The 16,817-nt window shown below is 46.2% G+C and overlaps 1 protein-coding gene across 1 annotated transcript; it reads left to right on the forward strand.

The window, feature by feature from the left end:
- Positions 1-696: 696 nt before the first annotated feature.
- Positions 697-16,288, forward strand: tm2d1 (TM2 domain containing 1). The gene is made up of 7 exons (XM_083647450.1): positions 697-824; positions 1,469-1,542; positions 6,041-6,149; positions 7,337-7,428; positions 7,838-7,911; positions 14,035-14,147; positions 14,900-16,288. Exons 1-6 carry the CDS (start codon positions 703-705, stop codon positions 14,143-14,145), a joined length of 582 nt encoding a protein of 193 aa, XP_083503576.1. The 5' UTR covers positions 697-702; the 3' UTR covers positions 14,146-14,147; positions 14,900-16,288.
- Positions 16,289-16,817: the final 529 nt, after the last annotated feature.

A 16,817-nucleotide genomic window follows, 5' to 3' on the forward strand; every position in this document is an offset into this window, starting at 1 on the left:
GCACAGTACCCCAAACAATAACATCTAATAAAGCTACATAACTTAGCTGTTAGTTGTAACTTATTATTATGGCTTCGATCAGAGATGGGCAGTGTTTCAAATATATTTGTGTAGTTTGTAATTTGTATTTGACTGGCAGAGAAAAATAAGATGTAATTTGTATCAAAATACTTTCAGACATTGTATTTTGTATATTTTATGTATTTAAAATACACAAAATACATTTTGCCTAGGTGGGTGGGCGGTCTGTCTGTCTGTCTGTCTGTCTGTCTGTCTGTCTGTCTGTCTGTCTGTCTGTCTGTCTGTCTGTCTGTCAGTCAGGTGTGATTTTGGTACCCTGGGTAAACCCAGCCCCCAGTGACCTCTCTCAGACAGACCCTGCTCTAGTGACTGAGAGCAGGTCACGTGGCGGCTGGGTTTACCCAGGCTATGATTTTGGGAGCCCATGGAGGGGGCGATTTCCATACAGTAACTGCAGCCATGGCACATCATCTCCAGAGTCTCCACCCTATAGGCTATACTATCACCAGGACACCAGTATTATTATTAGATCTTTATTCATCATTATCAGTGTTGTTTATTTCTTCGTCTCGCATGTGTTGCATGAACCGAGTTTTGTTAAATTCAGTCAACATTGAACATTTCCGACAGCACCTGACAGCAGCTTTGAATGAGAGCGGTCATGTGACAGACCACTCCAACATGGTGGCCTCCTGCAGACGGTTTGTTTGCCTGTGGAGCGTGCTGTTTTCCTGTGTTTACGGTCACCTGAGGCTCGTGCTGGCGGAGGAGGCGGACAGCTGTGACAACCTGAGGCTGGGACAGTATCCTTCAATCAATCATATATCAATAACTATGATCTGACCACCTGGGTAACCGCAGCTAGCTTAACCATGCTAACTGTTAGCTTCTCTGTGTGTGTTGTGCCGTTGTGGGTAACTGTCTGCCTTTCCGAAGCCCTGCCACTCCGAACGTTAACTTCCATTATTCGGACTGGCGGTCGAAGCCGCAATGCCGACCTTAGGTTTAGGCGTGGGGGTGGGAGAGGTTAGGTTTTGGGTTAGGGTCTGGGGGAGGTTAGGTTTAGGCATGGGGGGAGGTTAGGTTTGGCGTGGGGGCTGGGAGAGTGTATTTCAGGATATAGCGTTAGCTACAACTTTGATTGTATAGTCAAAACAACATTTAAGACGTCTAAAAACTCTTAAAATGTGTGACTGTTTTATTATTTGATAGCTGTGTATTGCAGACATCTGTAGGCTGGTTCAATTCTTCCTGGTCAAAAAGAACATTTCAGATAGCATAGCTAGGACTAATTATGTCACTTTGGCCATTCATGTGTATTGGACTTTCAATTTCAGATATCCACAATTTTACAACTTGTACTTGAACATAAAATTATGACTAGTAACAATTTAATTATAAATAAATAAACCAAGTTGAACAGTCAGTAGTCCTTGACGGTGCTCAGGTATCTGTGTAAAGATCCGACCATCGATGAAGCCACCCAGGAGCCAGAGAGCTGCAGGGAGACCACAGCATGGGGTGAGACACAACTCACACCGCACACACACCTGTCTTCACCTGGGCCCCTTTTACACAGCCTGTTCAAGCCGGGGGCACTGCAGCATTATTACAAGCAAATACAATGTTATGCTTAATATAAAACAGAAATAAATACATACACAGACCACAACTATTTAGAATGACATAAAGAAAGGAAAAGAAAAGAAAAAGAAAGTAGGGCTAGACAATAATCCAGTATGATGGTTGATGGTCTTTCAATGGGCTTATATTGTGCTGGTGATTTTGGGATCTTGAGATGCACAGTTCTCCTGTCTGGACTATTTTAAATACATATATATGAAGGAATGTACAGTAAATGTGTAAATACGCTACATAGGATTCTAAACAAAGGCTTAAATACAGATGTTTCAGATATTGCACAGTTATGCCGTTCATTGTGAATGGGGCTTGAGTCAGGTTTGCACGGTTATTTCACCGAAAAATGTACATCAAATAGTGAGTGTGTGCAGAGTCATTTAACACGGTAACAGTTATTCCACAGTAAGCGTAAGCCAAGTGTTCAAGTGGCTGGTTTAAGTGTTCATGAGAGCAGATATCATCTGCTGAACTGCTTCAAACTCCCGCCTGTTGACGTCACTACGCGGAGCCAATCAGTGACGTAGCTTTGCAGTTGTCCGTTCAACAAAACCTTCGTGCCCCCACAGCCCGCTGGGACTGAAACACACTAATGAGGGTTTCCAAATTCCAATCATGGAAGTTGGAAACCCTCATTAGTGTCTTGCTTGCACCTGTGTTTACCCTGCCTTTTTTACACAAAATGGCCCCCGTGAAAATGGTCTATTGCTCTATTGACATCGTGACGAGCGATTCTTCTGAAATGTGTGTTAAAATGAGCCAATGACACATCCTTTGCATAGGGCAGGCTACATTAAACTGAGACCACTGATGCTTTTAAAGCAACTGACAGTAGCAGGCTGGTAGCAGGGCACTGCCAAGGTGGCCTTAGGGATCTCAGGGCATCACGGCCACCCTGTTCACGGCCCCGGCATAGGGCAACCATGACAAAAACAAGGAGAGATGCAGTGAAGGCAAAATAAGTATTTTATTAAATCAACTAAAAGTAAAGTAAACCAAAGATCAGATGTGGACATCAGTCAGGTGTAATATGTAGAGATGGGCATTGTAAGCAATTTAAATACTCGAGTACTCTCCTTATCAACGAGTACTCGCGCAGGGGGGGCGGGTCTGTGTGATTACTATGGTAATGACAGAGCAGGGGTAATCTGCTGTGTGTGGGGCTGTTCACACATAACGTTTGCATTTTTGCATGGAGAAAGCGTTACCTGGAGCATGTGAGGAGAGGGACTGACTGACTGTGATATTAGGTGAGGTGACGCTAAGCTAATGTCTAAAGCCTACCTCAGACAGCATCTCCGATGGTTGGATGGATGGCATTAGCGCTTCGGAGCAGACAATAGTGTTGTGAAACAAGCGAAGGCTCAATTCCAATACATGTCCATTGTCCAGTATCATCCATTTTACTTTATGATCACTGTTACACCAACGTAAATCCACGGATTACAAGGTCCGGTGTTCTGCCAAAAAGTGAAAACTGACCAGTATGATTAACGTTACAGCTGCAGCTAAATAGTGATCACCATGATGCGATTGTCTCCCAAAAAGCGATTCTTTCTCCACATTTCTTGTGACTTAACGTTATGGGAAACGACAGTGTAGTCGGTAAACTTCTGCAAAGTTTTGAATGAGTTTTATCGGGCGTGCGCTATGAAGAAGCGTGCATCTGTCTCCTTCGGGAGCATATCTTCAGCCACCATTTTCGGGATGAGCTGGAAAACTTCCGGTTAAAACTTTCAAAATAATGTTACTTAAACAAAAGTAAATAGCTTATTTATGCACGTTGGACAAGAAAAGGGTATTTCAACGAACAAAGCAGCAAACCTGGTATCAAAATACTCGTTATGATGTTATATGTTATGTTATATATCACAAATATAGACGTTATTCGACTGACGTAACTCACGTACGGGCACGCCCACCGCCGCCATATTGTTGACATTCCGCAGCGCGCTGTTTAAAAGAGACTGACAGCAGTCATAGCTTAGGACGCTAGCCAACGTTACTTACTAGCCTATTTAATGCCATTTTTACTGCGTCAGGAGCTATTTCACAACCGCGATAGTGTGCTGTGTAATAATTCACGGCTGTAGTAATAGCAGCAATAAAAGCCCGGGTGTTAAGGTGCTCTTATACTCGAGCAAAGCTCCGTGGGGGTGGGGCCCCGCGAGTCTCCGTGAGTCACCGTGGAGACCTCGCGCTGGGGCAGATGCCATTATACTCAGAAAGTGATCAGCATGTATTGTACAATGGTGAGAACAGCCCGTCAAAAGTCGCAATGAAACTCTGTGCAGTACTGAGTGCGCTTTCACTCTCAAACGACCGCACATCAGCACATGAAGGACTCACCAAACTTGTTTTTACTGAAAGCCGTTTTTACTTCTCAGCCCTGATAGCCTACTCTGTGCTGCTTTTAATCTCTCTCAATCATGCTCTCAACACAACACATTTACTTGGTGAAATGACTAAAAACGAACAGTTGCAAATCTAAGTTTATAGCCTACCACATGGGTCAAGAAATGTGGTGAAAACACAGCTCAGTGTTCAGGGTTCAGTGGCTCGAAAGCAGCCATGTTTGGAGAGAAGCTCGCGCTGTTAGAAAAAAAATCATGCACAACGCGAGCGGCCGCTGGAGCTAGCGAATAACCACGCCCAACAAATTTACGTAATTTGACGCGCCCGCCCCTCGCTCCACCCCCGCGCCCTTCACGGCAGGGTGAGCATAATTCAGCCTTTAGCTACTGTCCACAAACGTGAAGGGAAAGAGACTAGAGGCTAACATTAGTAGCAAACATTGGGCTCATGCAAGCAAGCGTCAGATCATATCAAACAAACATTTAACGTTAAGGTTATTTACCTTTGCTGTCAAGACAATGCTTGATGATGATGATGATGTCGTTGGTGGCACAAAAGTAAAAATGTCAGACCAATAGCCATTTGCCACAGATGAAATAGTTATAGGACTCAAGGGATTTGAAAGCCTTCAGCTCCTGAGACGTGTATGGCAATACTGTATTCACAAGGTAGTTATTTATATTATGTCCGGTACGTTATACCTGGCAATATAATGAGTTATCTTTACTCGAAGTCAGTTTTTTATAGGGGTCCGCACCTCCGACCAAACTTATTTTTTTCATCACTTCTCTTTGACGACGGCATAACTGTTGCTATACGCTCGGCCAGACTACATTACGGCTGCGGTTTGTCAACAATATGGCACCGTCCGGGGTTATCGAATAAGGTCTATAGACCCTTTTCACAGGCGCCATTTTGTCTCTAAAAGGCAGGGTAAACGCAGATGCAACCAACTCACTAATTAGGGCCCCAGCACTGGAACACCTGATTCTGAATGGACAGGAAGTTGGAAACCCAAATTAATGTTTTGGTACACCTGTGTTGATCCTGCCTTGTAGTCAGTCACAAAATGGCCACCGTGAAAGGGGTCTATTCCCGATAGTGATGTGAAAAGGGTGCGAGGTGGAAGACGATGTGATGCAGTGCCAGGAGGAGGGCACCGGGCCCAGGTGCTCCTGCTCCCACTCAGACTAATTAGCTCCTTACTTCGCCCTCCAAAACCTGCTGGGCACACAGCAGCAAACTCAAGTGACAGTCACACTTCAGGACAAAGCATAGAAACAAAGCATGTAAGGTGAACACACACACTAACACGGTAGCTAAGTTAACATTATAGTAAACTAGTGATATCACTTTTAGGGATGGGACCGATCCGATCCAATATCGGTATCGGGGGCCGATACTGACATAATTCACGAATCGGATCGGAATCGGATATTTGTTTGTTTTTTGCTGCAATTCCAGCGCGGGCCGCACAGGGGACGCTGGCCGTAATTTGCCCATGTATAATAGTATCCTTCTTTGCTTTGTATATTTTCTTAATTTCGTCTGCTTTTTGCAAGGTATAAAATCTTTAATTGGCCAAATCTTTGCCTATACCGTATATTCAAGAAAAATATCGGTATCGGAATAATATCCGTATCGGCAGATATCCAAATTCAGGTATCGGAATCGGATCGGAAGTGAAAAAAATAATTATATATATATATATATATATATATATATATATATATATATATATATATATATATATATATATATATATATATACATACATACCGGTATATATCAAAATATGAAAAGTGGTGTGCAGTATGCAATAAGATAAGTGCAGTTTGTATCATATATAGAAATGAGAGAATGCAGGAATAGAAAAAAAAACAATCACAAAGAACAGATTGTTACATACCACCCCGTGAAATCAAAGTGTGTGTGTGTGTGTGTGTGCGTGTGTGCGTGTGTGTGCGTGTGCGTGCGTGTGCGCGCGCGTGTGTGTGTGCGCGTGTCTCTCTGTGTGCGTGTGTAGTGGAGTGCCTCCCAGCTCCTAACATCAGCTGTCGGCTGTCTAACGGGACGGAGGTCAGGTTCAGTGGGGAGGAGGTGGGCTTCAACAAAACCATCGCCTGCAGGAACGTGTGAGTACACACACACAAACACACACTCCCTCTCTCTCTCTCTCACACACATACACACAGTATCACAGAGTAAACTGATGGCTGCGTGGGTGAAAGATCCAATCTTATGTTTTGTTTTGTTTTTTCCCTCTTTTGTGAAGCAAAAGTACAATGAAGTGGAAAAGACGTTGCTATATTATTATTCTCCTTCGGGCTGCCGGGCATTTTAAGTAATTTCATGTATTTGTGACGAGGTAAGAAGACCTGGCACAAAATGTAACGTAAGACTGTGCTCTGAATTTAAATGGAGCTCAACAGCCATGTGACACTCGTGACGTGGGCGTGGCTCTGGCTCCACGGATGAGTCCCAACTTCCAGCCACCCACATCCATTTCCTGAAATTATAATGTAACCGGCCAATCAGGGACTGTGTTGTAGTTGATGATGTAACCAGGCCAATCAGGGACTGTGTCGTAGTTGATGATGTAACCAGGCCAATCAGGGACTGTGTTGTAGTTGATGACGTAACCAGGCCAATCAGGGACTGTGTTGTAGTTGATGATGTAACCAGGCCAATCAGGGACTGTGTCGTAGTTGATGATGTAACCAGGCCAATCAGGGACTGTGTTGTAGTTGATGATGTAACCAGGCCAATCAGGGACTGTGTTGTAGTTGATGATGTAACCAGGCCAATCAGGGACTGTGTTGTAGTTGATGATGTAACCAGGCCAATCAGGGACTGTGTTGTAGTTGATGATGTAACCGGCCAATCATGGTAAACCGGTAATGGCTGCTCCCGAAGCAACGAGCGGGAACGTTAACGTTAGCAGAGTAAACAGCCGTAAGTGCAGTTATGGCAGAAATAGACCCAATAACAACAATTAAACAAGAACAAGAGTAGTATGCACCAGCGCAGTTTCTCTGCGGAAAAGACGTTTTCGCCGTTCTTCACACTGGATTTGCTTTGGGTTTGGCGATGCAGATTGGCTGAAGGAGTTGCCTGTCAAGGCAAGTAGTTCCGCCCACTGAAGTCTCTGTGGATTGATTGGAGTCCAGACTGATACGTAGAGCCAAACAGGATGTGAGGTCACAAATCAGGATGGTTTTAACCAGGCTAAACAAATCATATGAAAATAAACACACAAACTAACCTAAACCTTTCCTCCCTCCCTTCCTTCCTTTCTTTCTTCCTTCCTTCCTTCCCTCAGGAGCGGTTATTCCTATAAAGTCGCTGTGGCGCTGTCTCTGTTCCTGGGCTGGCTAGGAGCCGACCGCTTCTACCTGGGATATCCTGCTCTGGGTACACACACACACACACACACGCACACACACACACACACACACTCTCGCACGCTCTCTCTCTCTCTCTCTCTAGTCTGTTAAAAAATATATATAGTGAGAACATATATAGAAAAATATTAGTTATTATTACAGACAAATAAATGTGAGGTGGTGACTGCTTTGTAAAAGAAAAGGTAGTTTTATCTTATGTCACAGACATTGACTGTGTCACAGTTAGCTACATTTCTCACACTCTTCAGTTTGACTGAGAACGTTACACCACAACAAGCTGTTTATACAAGCAGGGAACCAGCTCTGCCTGTCTCTCTCCCTCTCTCTCACTCTCTTACTATCTCACTCTCTCTGTCTCTCTGTCTCTCTCTCACTCACTCTCTTACTATCTCACTCTCTCTCTGTCTCTCTCTCAGGTCTGTTGAAGTTCTGTACTGTTGGGTTTTGTGGAATTGGCAGTCTGGTCGACTTCATGCTGATCGCTATGCAGGTGAGTGAGACACCAGTCAGCTACTGTCTGCTGTATCTCTGTCTGTCCTTCTGTCTGTCTGTCTGTCTGTCCTTCTGTCTGTCTGTCTGTATGTATCTCTGTCTGTCCTTCTGTCTGTCTGACTGTCTGTCTGTCTGTCTGTCTCTTTGTTAGGTGAGTGAGAAACCACATTAACTCCCTGAGTAAGGCCCTCAGAGAGCCATGATTTAAACTCGAAAAAACACTTACGCTCTACATGAGCTGTATGTTGCTTACTCTCAAACACACACGCACACACACACACACGCACGCACGCATGTGTTTCCTGTCCTTTTTAAGAGTGACACTCATGATAAAGAGTTGCTCGTTTCCCGGAGGCTCCATTTAAGCGTGGCACGAGGCGCCCGAGCCTCATATTTTAGCGGCTAACTACCGGACGGTGAGAGCACCACCAGGGCTGATGAATAAAAAGGCGGTGCTCGTCATTATTTACCTACATCCATCCATCCATTAGGGGTGGGAATCACCAGATGCCCACGATACGATACTAAAACGATACTTGAGTCACGATGCGATAGTATTGCGATATTGCGGTTTGCTAGTATTGCGATATATTGAATATTGCGATATTTCGATATATTGTCACTCCTAACTCCTTTTCCTACCTTTTCCTTGACCTCACCAGAAGTAAAACATGCAGTGTTTTTTAGTTTTTGCCCCACACCTAGGCTACATTATTAAGCTTCTCAATACGCCACTGCAGGCACGGACTGCACCATCGGGCGCTTCGGGCAGATGCCCGGTGGCCTGGCGTGGCATGGCATGGCCTGCAAAAAAAATTTTTACCGATGCTTGGCGTCCAAATATTGATACAATATCATCAGGCAAAATATCGCGATACTATGGTGTATCGATTTTTTCCCCCCACCCCATCCATCCATCCATCCCTCCCTCCCTCCGTGGTGCAGCACGGGGCCTCTCACACGCCATCAGGATGAGTGATGGCTCTGGAAGTTTCTAATGGACTGTGGGGTAGGGGAGGGGGGCAGACAGACAGATGGATGGGGAGGGGGGGTAGCGCTTCCTGTGGAGGCGTTTTAGATAATAGAGGCTGGACATCGATCAGCAGGAGGTCTGCAGGCAGCCAACTGACGGCGACAGCCCCGAGAGATGGATCATCTCACCCTGAACTCCACAGAGGAGGAGAGGAGAGGAGCGCTTCATATCCAAACTCCACAGAGGAGGAGAGGAGAGGAGCGCTTCATATCCAAACTCCACAGAGGAGGAGAGGAGAGGAGCGCTTCATATCCAAACTCCACAGAGGAGGAGAGGAGAGGAGAGGAGCGCTTCATATCCAAACTCCACAGAGGAGGAGAGGAGAGGAGCGCTTCATATCCAAACTCCACAGAGGAGGAGAGGAGAGGAGCGCTTCATATCCAAACTCCACAGAGGAGGAGAGGAGAGGAGCGCTTCATATCCAAACTCCACAGAGGAGGAGAGGAGAGGAGCGCTTCATATCCAAACTCCAAAGAGGAGGAGAGGAGAGGAGAGGAGCGCTTCATATCCAAACTCCACAGAGGAGGAGAGGAGAGGAGCGCTTCATATACAAACTCCACAGAGGAGGAGAGGAGGAGCGCTTCATATCCAAACTCCACAGAGGAGGAGAGGAGAGGAGCGCTTCATATCCAAACTCCACAGAGGAGGAGAGGAGAGGAGAGGAGAGGAGCGCTTCATATCCAAACTCCACAGAGGAGGAGAGGAGAGGAGCGCTTCATATCCAAACTCCACAGAGGAGGAGAGGAGAGGAGCGCTTCATATCCAAACTCCAAAGAGGAGGAGAGGAGAGGAGAGGAGCGCTTCATATCCAAACTCCACAGAGGAGGAGAGGAGAGGAGCGCTTCATATCCAAACTCCACAGAGGAGGAGAGGAGAGGAGCGCTTCATATCCAAACTCCACAGAGGAGGAGAGGAGAGGAGCGCTTCATATCCAAACTCCACAGAGGAGGAGAGGAGAGGAGCGCTTCATATCCAAACTCCACAGAGGAGGAGAGGAGAGGAGCGCTTCATATTCAAACTCCACAGAGGAGGAGAGGAGAGGAGCGCTTCATATCCAAACTCCACAGAGGAGGAGAGGAGAGGAGAGGAGAGGAGCGCTTCATATCCAAACTCCACAGAGGAGGAGCAGTGCACTTCTAACTAATGTTAGCACAGCGGGGCAGCCATCACTCAGAGGCTAACAGCACAGCGGGGCAGCCGTCACTCAGAGGCTAACGTTAGCACAGCGGAGCAGCCGTCACTCAGAGGCTAACACTAGCACAGCGGGGCAGCCATCACTCAGAGGCTAACGTTAGCACAGCGGGGCAGCCATCACTCAGAGGCTAACGTTAGCACAGCGGGGCAGCCGTCACTCAGAGGCTAACGCTAGCACAGCGGGGCAGCCGTCACCGTTAGCACAGCGGGGCAGCCGTCACTCAGAGGCTAACGTTAGCACAGCGGGGCAGCCGTCACTCAGAGGCTAACAGCACAGCGGGGCAGCTGTCACTCAGAGGCTAACGCTAGCACAGCGGGGCAGCCGTCACTCAGAGGCTAACGTTAGCACAGCGGGGCAGCCGTCACTCAGAGGCTAACGTTAGCACAGCGGGGCAGCCGTCACTCAGAGGCTAACGCTAGCACAGCGGGGCAGCCGTCACTCAGAGGCTAACGCTAGCACAGCGGGGCAGCCGTCACTCAGAGGCTAACGCTAGCACAGCGGGGCAGCCGTCACTCAGAGGCTAACGCTAGCACAGCGGGGCAGCCGTCACTCAGAGGCTAACAGCACAGCGGGGCAGCCGTCACTCAGAGGCTAACACTAGCACAGCGGGGCAGCCGTCACTCAGAGGCTAACACTAGCACAGCGGGGCAGCCATCACTCAGAGGCTAACAGCACAGCGGGGCAGCCGTCACTCAGAGGCTAACACTAGCACAGCGGGGCAGCCATCACTCAGAGGCTAACACTAGCACAGAGGGGGAGCCGTCACTCAGAGGCTAACGTTAGCACAGCGGTGCAGCCGTCACTCAGAGGCTAACAGCACAGCGGGGCAGCCGTCACTCAGAGGCTAACACTAGCACAGCGGGGCAGCCGTCACTCAGAGGCTAATGTTAGCACAGCGGAGCAGCCGTCACTCAGAGGCTAACGTTAGCACAGCGGAGCCATCACTCAGAGGCTAACGCTGGTACAGCTGGTGCAGCCGTCACTCAGAGGCTAACGCTAGCACAGTGGAGCAGCCGTCACTCAGAGGCTAACGTTAGCACAGTGGAGCAGCCATCACTCAGAGGCTAATGTTAGCACAGCGGATCAAAATCACAATATGAACTTATGCAATTTCCAAATCTGCGTCTGCAGTTAAATAATGAGTTTCTGTTGGATTTTCTTTGAATTTTTTGTTCGTGTTTTTGAATTAGCATCGTTTGTGAAGTCGCGGTGCATTTCTCTTCTCTCTGCCTTCCTCGTGCATTTGCGGCCGCCCCCCCGACCGGACGATCAGGGATAATTTTAGAGAGTCCAAGTCAGGTTCCACAACAGTTCCACAACACTGTCTGGTAATATAATGACTGAATCAAGTCACGGGTCACGAGTTCTACAACACTGTCTGGTAATGTAACAGTAGTGGTAACAGTGACTTGTCGTTGTGTCTGGTAATGTAACAGTAGTGGTAACAGTGACTTGTTGTTGTGTCTGGTAATGTAACAGTAGTGGTAACAGTGACTTGTCGTTGTGTCTGGTAATGTAACAGTAGTGGTAACAGTGACTTGTTGTTGTTGTGTCTGGTAATGTAACAGTAGTGGTAACAGTAGCTGTGTTTCCATTACAGTTTTTCGCAAAAGAATTGCGATATTTCTACAACTTCGACAATGTACAATTGCGACTTGTAGGCGTTTCCATTGAAGTTGCGTTTGAGTGATTCCCCGTTGCAGCAGCTGCCACAGTGATTACGCACGGGGATCTGCCCCATATCCCGTCCCCTGCATGCTCAAATCCAACCAATGGTCAATGGAAATCCCAACATGAAGTTACAATGCATATAAACGAGCCTGATTATCAATTCAAAAGAAAATGAGTCGCAAAATGTTGCTGGCTGCGTGAATGCAGTCAGCGCGACAGGCAGAGGAAAAAAGGTAGCCTAATAGCCTACAACTGGTCCGATTTAGAGATGGAGGGGGGAAAAGGCTGATTTGGTTCTATAATTGCACCTGAAACGTGTGCAATGTATTAGCCTACTCACAGTCACTGTATTCACTTCAGACAGCACCACCGCACCAGTGTGTGCTTTTCATCCTCTCATCTCGCCGCTGTGCCAAATGCGCGCACACAGGCAGCCTGCTGTCACCATGGACCGATTTCTGCCATTAAACATTATCTAATTTGCCCGGCTACGCTTTTGCACAACACTCGTCTTTCTGCTAGGTAGCGTTGCTTCAAAGTTTTCCACTTGCTGCGGAGGTTTTGACACGGCTATCGAACCTTACTTACCAAACTTATTTTCCGCTCCTTTTCCAAGGGATAATATGGGTCACATGACGTGCAAATGCGAAAAATGTGTTTCCATTACACTTTTGCGATAAACTGCTATATCGACACGTCTGAAAAACCACCTCATGAGAGCGAAAAAACTTTTTGCGATATTTGGGAGGTTTTTCGAAATTCACGTGTTTCCATTACCCAATTTCTATTGCGATATTTAGATTTTGCGCATTTCTGAGGGTAATGGAAACACAACTACTGACTTGTTGTTGTGTCTGGTAATGTAACAGTAGTGGTAACAGTAGCTGTGTTTCCATTACAGTTTTTCGCAAAAGAATTGCGATATTTCTACAACTTCGACAATGTACAATTGCGACTTGTAGGCGTTTCCATTGAAGTTGCGTTTGAGTGATTCCCCGTTGCAGCAGCTGCCACAGTGATTACGCACGGGGATCTGCCCCATATCCCGTCCCCTGCATGCTCAAATCCAACCAATGGTCAATGGAAATCCCAACATGAAGTTACAATGCATATAAACGAGCCTGATTATCAATTCAAAAGAAAATGAGTCGCAAAATGTTGCTGGCTGCGTGAATGCAGTCAGCGCGACAGGCAGAGGAAAAAAGGTAGCCTAATAGCCTACAACTGGTCCGATTTAGAGATGGAGGGGGGAAAAGGCTGATTTGGTTCTATAATTGCACCTGAAACGTGTGCAATGTATTAGCCTACTCACAGTCACTGTATTCACTTCAGACAGCACCACCGCACCAGTGTGTGCTTTTCATCCTCTCATCTCGCCGCTGTGCCAAATGCGCGCACACAGGCAGCCTGCTGTCACCATGGACCGATTTCTGCCATTAAACATTATCTAATTTGCCCGGCTACGCTTTTGCACAACACTCGTCTTTCTGCTAGGTAGCGTTGCTTCAAAGTTTTCCACTTGCTGCGGAGGTTTTGACACGGCTATCGAACCTTACTTACCAAACTTATTTTCCGCTCCTTTTCCAAGGGATAATATGGGTCACATGACGTGCAAATGCGAAAAATGTGTTTCCATTACACTTTTGCGATAAACTGCTATATCGACACGTCTGAAAAACCACCTCATGAGAGCGAAAAAACTTTTTGCGATATTTGGGAGGTTTTTCGAAATTCACGTGTTTCCATTACCCAATTTCTATTGCGATATTTAGATTTTGCGCATTTCTGAGGGTAATGGAAACACAACTAGTGACTTGTTGTTGTGTCTGGTAATGTAACAGTAGTGGTAACAGTGACTTGTTGTTGTGTCTGGTAATGTAACAGTAGTGGTAACAGTGACTTGTCGTTGTGTCTGGTAATGTAACAGTAGTGGTAACAGTGACTTGTTGTTGTTGTGTCTGGTAATGTAACAGTAGTGGTAACAGTGACTTGTTGTTGTTGTGTCTGGTAATGTAACAGTAGTGGTAACAGTGACTTGTTGTTGTGTCTGGTAATGTAACAGTAGTGGTAACAGTGACTTGTTGTTGTGTCTGGTAATGTAACAGTGACTTGTTGTTGTGTCTGGTAATGTAACAGTGACTTGTTGTTATGTAACAGTGACTTGTTGTTGTGTCTGGTAATGTAACAGTAGTGGTAACAGTAACTTGTTGTTGTCTGTGCAGATCGTGGGGCCGTCTGACGGCTCGAGCTACATCGTGGATTATTACGGAGCCCGGCTGACCAGACTGTCCATCACCAACGAGACATACAGGAGGACACAGCTGTCTCCATGAAGGTACACACCTCACACCAGAGATGCTCACATGTCATTTTTTGCAAGTCCAATTGAGCTAGAGGTCAAGTCTCAAGTCTTTGAGGGGCAAGTCCAAGTCAAGTCTCTGAGCTAGAGTCAAAGTCATGTCTCAAGTCTTGGAGGGACAAGTCCAAGTCAAGTCTCTTATGGATGAGCATTCTATAATCTGCTGAATGCCATCCGGTGTGCTTAGGACACTGCATAGCTAAAGTGTAACTACAGCCAAACCCAAATGTTTGGTGAAGCCTCGTCTCGATTGCCAGACTCTCTCCCTGCAGCGGGAGAGAGTCTGGCTGGTAATTCCAGACAACTGGGACCTTCGGATTTTCCGACCTCCTATTAGGAAAAGTGTGCTGGAACGGCACTCAAAGTGGGAGCTCTGACTTGAAAACTGGGAGAAAAAAATCGACCCCCACTAGGCTGGGAAGAACCAGTTGTCTGACGTCACACAACAATGGCCGCAACCATGGAGTATGTAGTCCAAAGTATGAAGTGCCAAAATAAAATGTATAATATAATCTGTTACCTTATGTGTTGTTGCTGCTCCTCATTTTCGTTTAAATATGCAAGGAGGGTGCTCTGCTCGTTAAACTGTCTTGCTATTTGCCAAACAACAAAAAGTTTGTCGCGGTCCGCCATGTTGGATTGCTGTTGGCGTGCTGATTGGAGCTGCCGTGTCAAGTCCACTTTAGACAAATTTCTCAAAATCTCTCTCTCTCTCTCTCTCTCTCTAGGTCTCCCTCAGTGCTGTAAAGTCAGAGAGCTGCTGATGTTATGCTGCTGTGATGTTCAGTTAAAATCTACTTCGCTCTATTCAACAGAAGTTTTATTCACGCCACAACATTCGGACAGATGAGCTGTTTACAATGACAATATTTAACATGATATATACTCTCGACAGAATGTGGTAGATAGTATAGTATAATGCCAATTAGATATTGTATGTGGGTAATGTCTAATTGATATTATAAACTGTACTGCCTACAGTGTTATTATTCTGTATTGTTGTCCACTTCCATTACTGTAACACTCAATACATTTACCATTAAAGGTCACGCACATCGAGTCTTCAGGATTTAAGTGGCGTTTAAGACGACTCATAGCTCCGGCGTGTTCAAAATTAATTGAAAATGGGGGGCACGGTGGCGCAGTGGTCACGCTGTCGCCTCACAGCTAGAAGGTCCTGGGTTCGATTCCCACCTGGGACACTGTGTGAGCGCTGAAGGAGTGTGTGCCCGTCCGCATGTCCTCGAGTGCCCACAGCCCGGGTGGGGTCGTCAAAAGGACCTTTCTGTGTGGAGTTTGCATGTTCTCCCCGTGCCTCCTGGGGGTTTCCTTCATATACTGTAGGAACCCCTCACCAAAACATGCAATATCCTGGTCGCTGAAGTGGTGCCTCCTCTGGTCGTTTGGGGCGCCTGTTCGGAGGGAGGGGAACTCGTTGGAATAGCGTGATCCTCCCACGTGCTATGTCCTACCAGTGAAGCTTCCCCTGTCGGGTGAAAAGAAGCGGCTGGCTACTGCCCATGTCTCAGAGGAAGCATGGAGCCAGTTTCGGCTCTCCCTAGATTGGCAGAGGGTGGAGCAGCAACCAGGACAAATACATTAAAATGAGCACTAATGAGGGATCAAAATGGGATAATAAAAATAAAAAAATTAATTGAACGGTTTTCCAACTCAGAATTCCAGGTCGGACATTTGGAGCTCGTATTTTCCGATCATCCAATGATGTTTGAAGTCGGAAATCTCTGATTTGAATGTTTGGAGTTCTGAGGTATTATTTACAGCCAGAGTCCCAGTGGCTTTTGGGCTTTAACAGAAGCCGACAAGCTGTTGATAAAGACAGTAAATATACAATTACACCGCTAATTATTATTTTCCTTGCGCTTTTGAAAATTGCACAGTGCAGGTTTGTACAGAAACTGGTGACGCAAACATCAAGTCAGGTGTTGAAAGCTGAAATATTTATCTCTTTCTCCCTCTCCCTCTCTCTCTGTTTCTCTGTGTCTCTCTCTGTCCAGTTGTCGTTATGTGTTGTTGGAGTAGGTGTTATTTTGTTCTGATGTAACGTCGTGCTGTCTCAGTGCTGCTATGTCTTTTAAGTTATGACGTCCTTCCACCAGAATGGCTTTTGTAAATAAAGTTTTTTTTTTGTGTTAACCCTTATTGGACCGTGTTGTTATTTAATGTCAGCTTTGTGATGATTATATTGATGATGATGATGATGATGACGATGCTTTGATTGAGACTGTGCTCCACCTATCGGACACCACCCCAAACTGCAAGGTTTTCTGGGTAGGAGACGGAAAGCCAAGCAGAACATTTGCCGTGTTCAGATTCAGATGAGACTGTGCAGAGACCAGAGGTGGAAAGTACTCAAGTACTTGAGTAGTTTTTTGAGGATTTGTACTTTTTAAGTATTTTTATAATGCCATACTTTTACTCTTATTTGAGTAATTTTCATAACTAGAAACGTCGCACGATACGTGCGCTGGATTGATAATTGTTAGTTGCAGCCCTACTCAGCATTTGTAACGTGTCCCACATTGTTCCACACAAACATACTGTTTGTCCCACCTTTGGTTTGCTGGGATCTGGTCACCCTGGCCTGCACACACACAGACACTGCTTGGGATGGCAGACAAGACCCAT

The sequence above is a fragment of the Poromitra crassiceps genome (assembly GCF_964638095.1).
Source record: "Poromitra crassiceps genome assembly, chromosome: 12".
Lineage (NCBI taxonomy): Eukaryota > Metazoa > Chordata > Actinopteri > Beryciformes > Melamphaidae > Poromitra > Poromitra crassiceps.

Excerpts from the sequence above, each read along its gene's own strand:
- tm2d1 (XM_083647450.1), top strand. The coding sequence starts at position 703 with ATGGTGGCCTCCTGCAGACGGTTTGTTTGCCTGTGGAGCGTGCTGTTT. Across the intron at positions 1,543-6,040 it reads CAGGGAGACCACAGCATGGG|TGGAGTGCCTCCCAGCTCCT; the intron begins GTGAGACACAAC and ends GTGCGTGTGTAG. Across the intron at positions 6,150-7,336 it reads ACCATCGCCTGCAGGAACGT|GAGCGGTTATTCCTATAAAG; the intron begins GTGAGTACACAC and ends TCCTTCCCTCAG.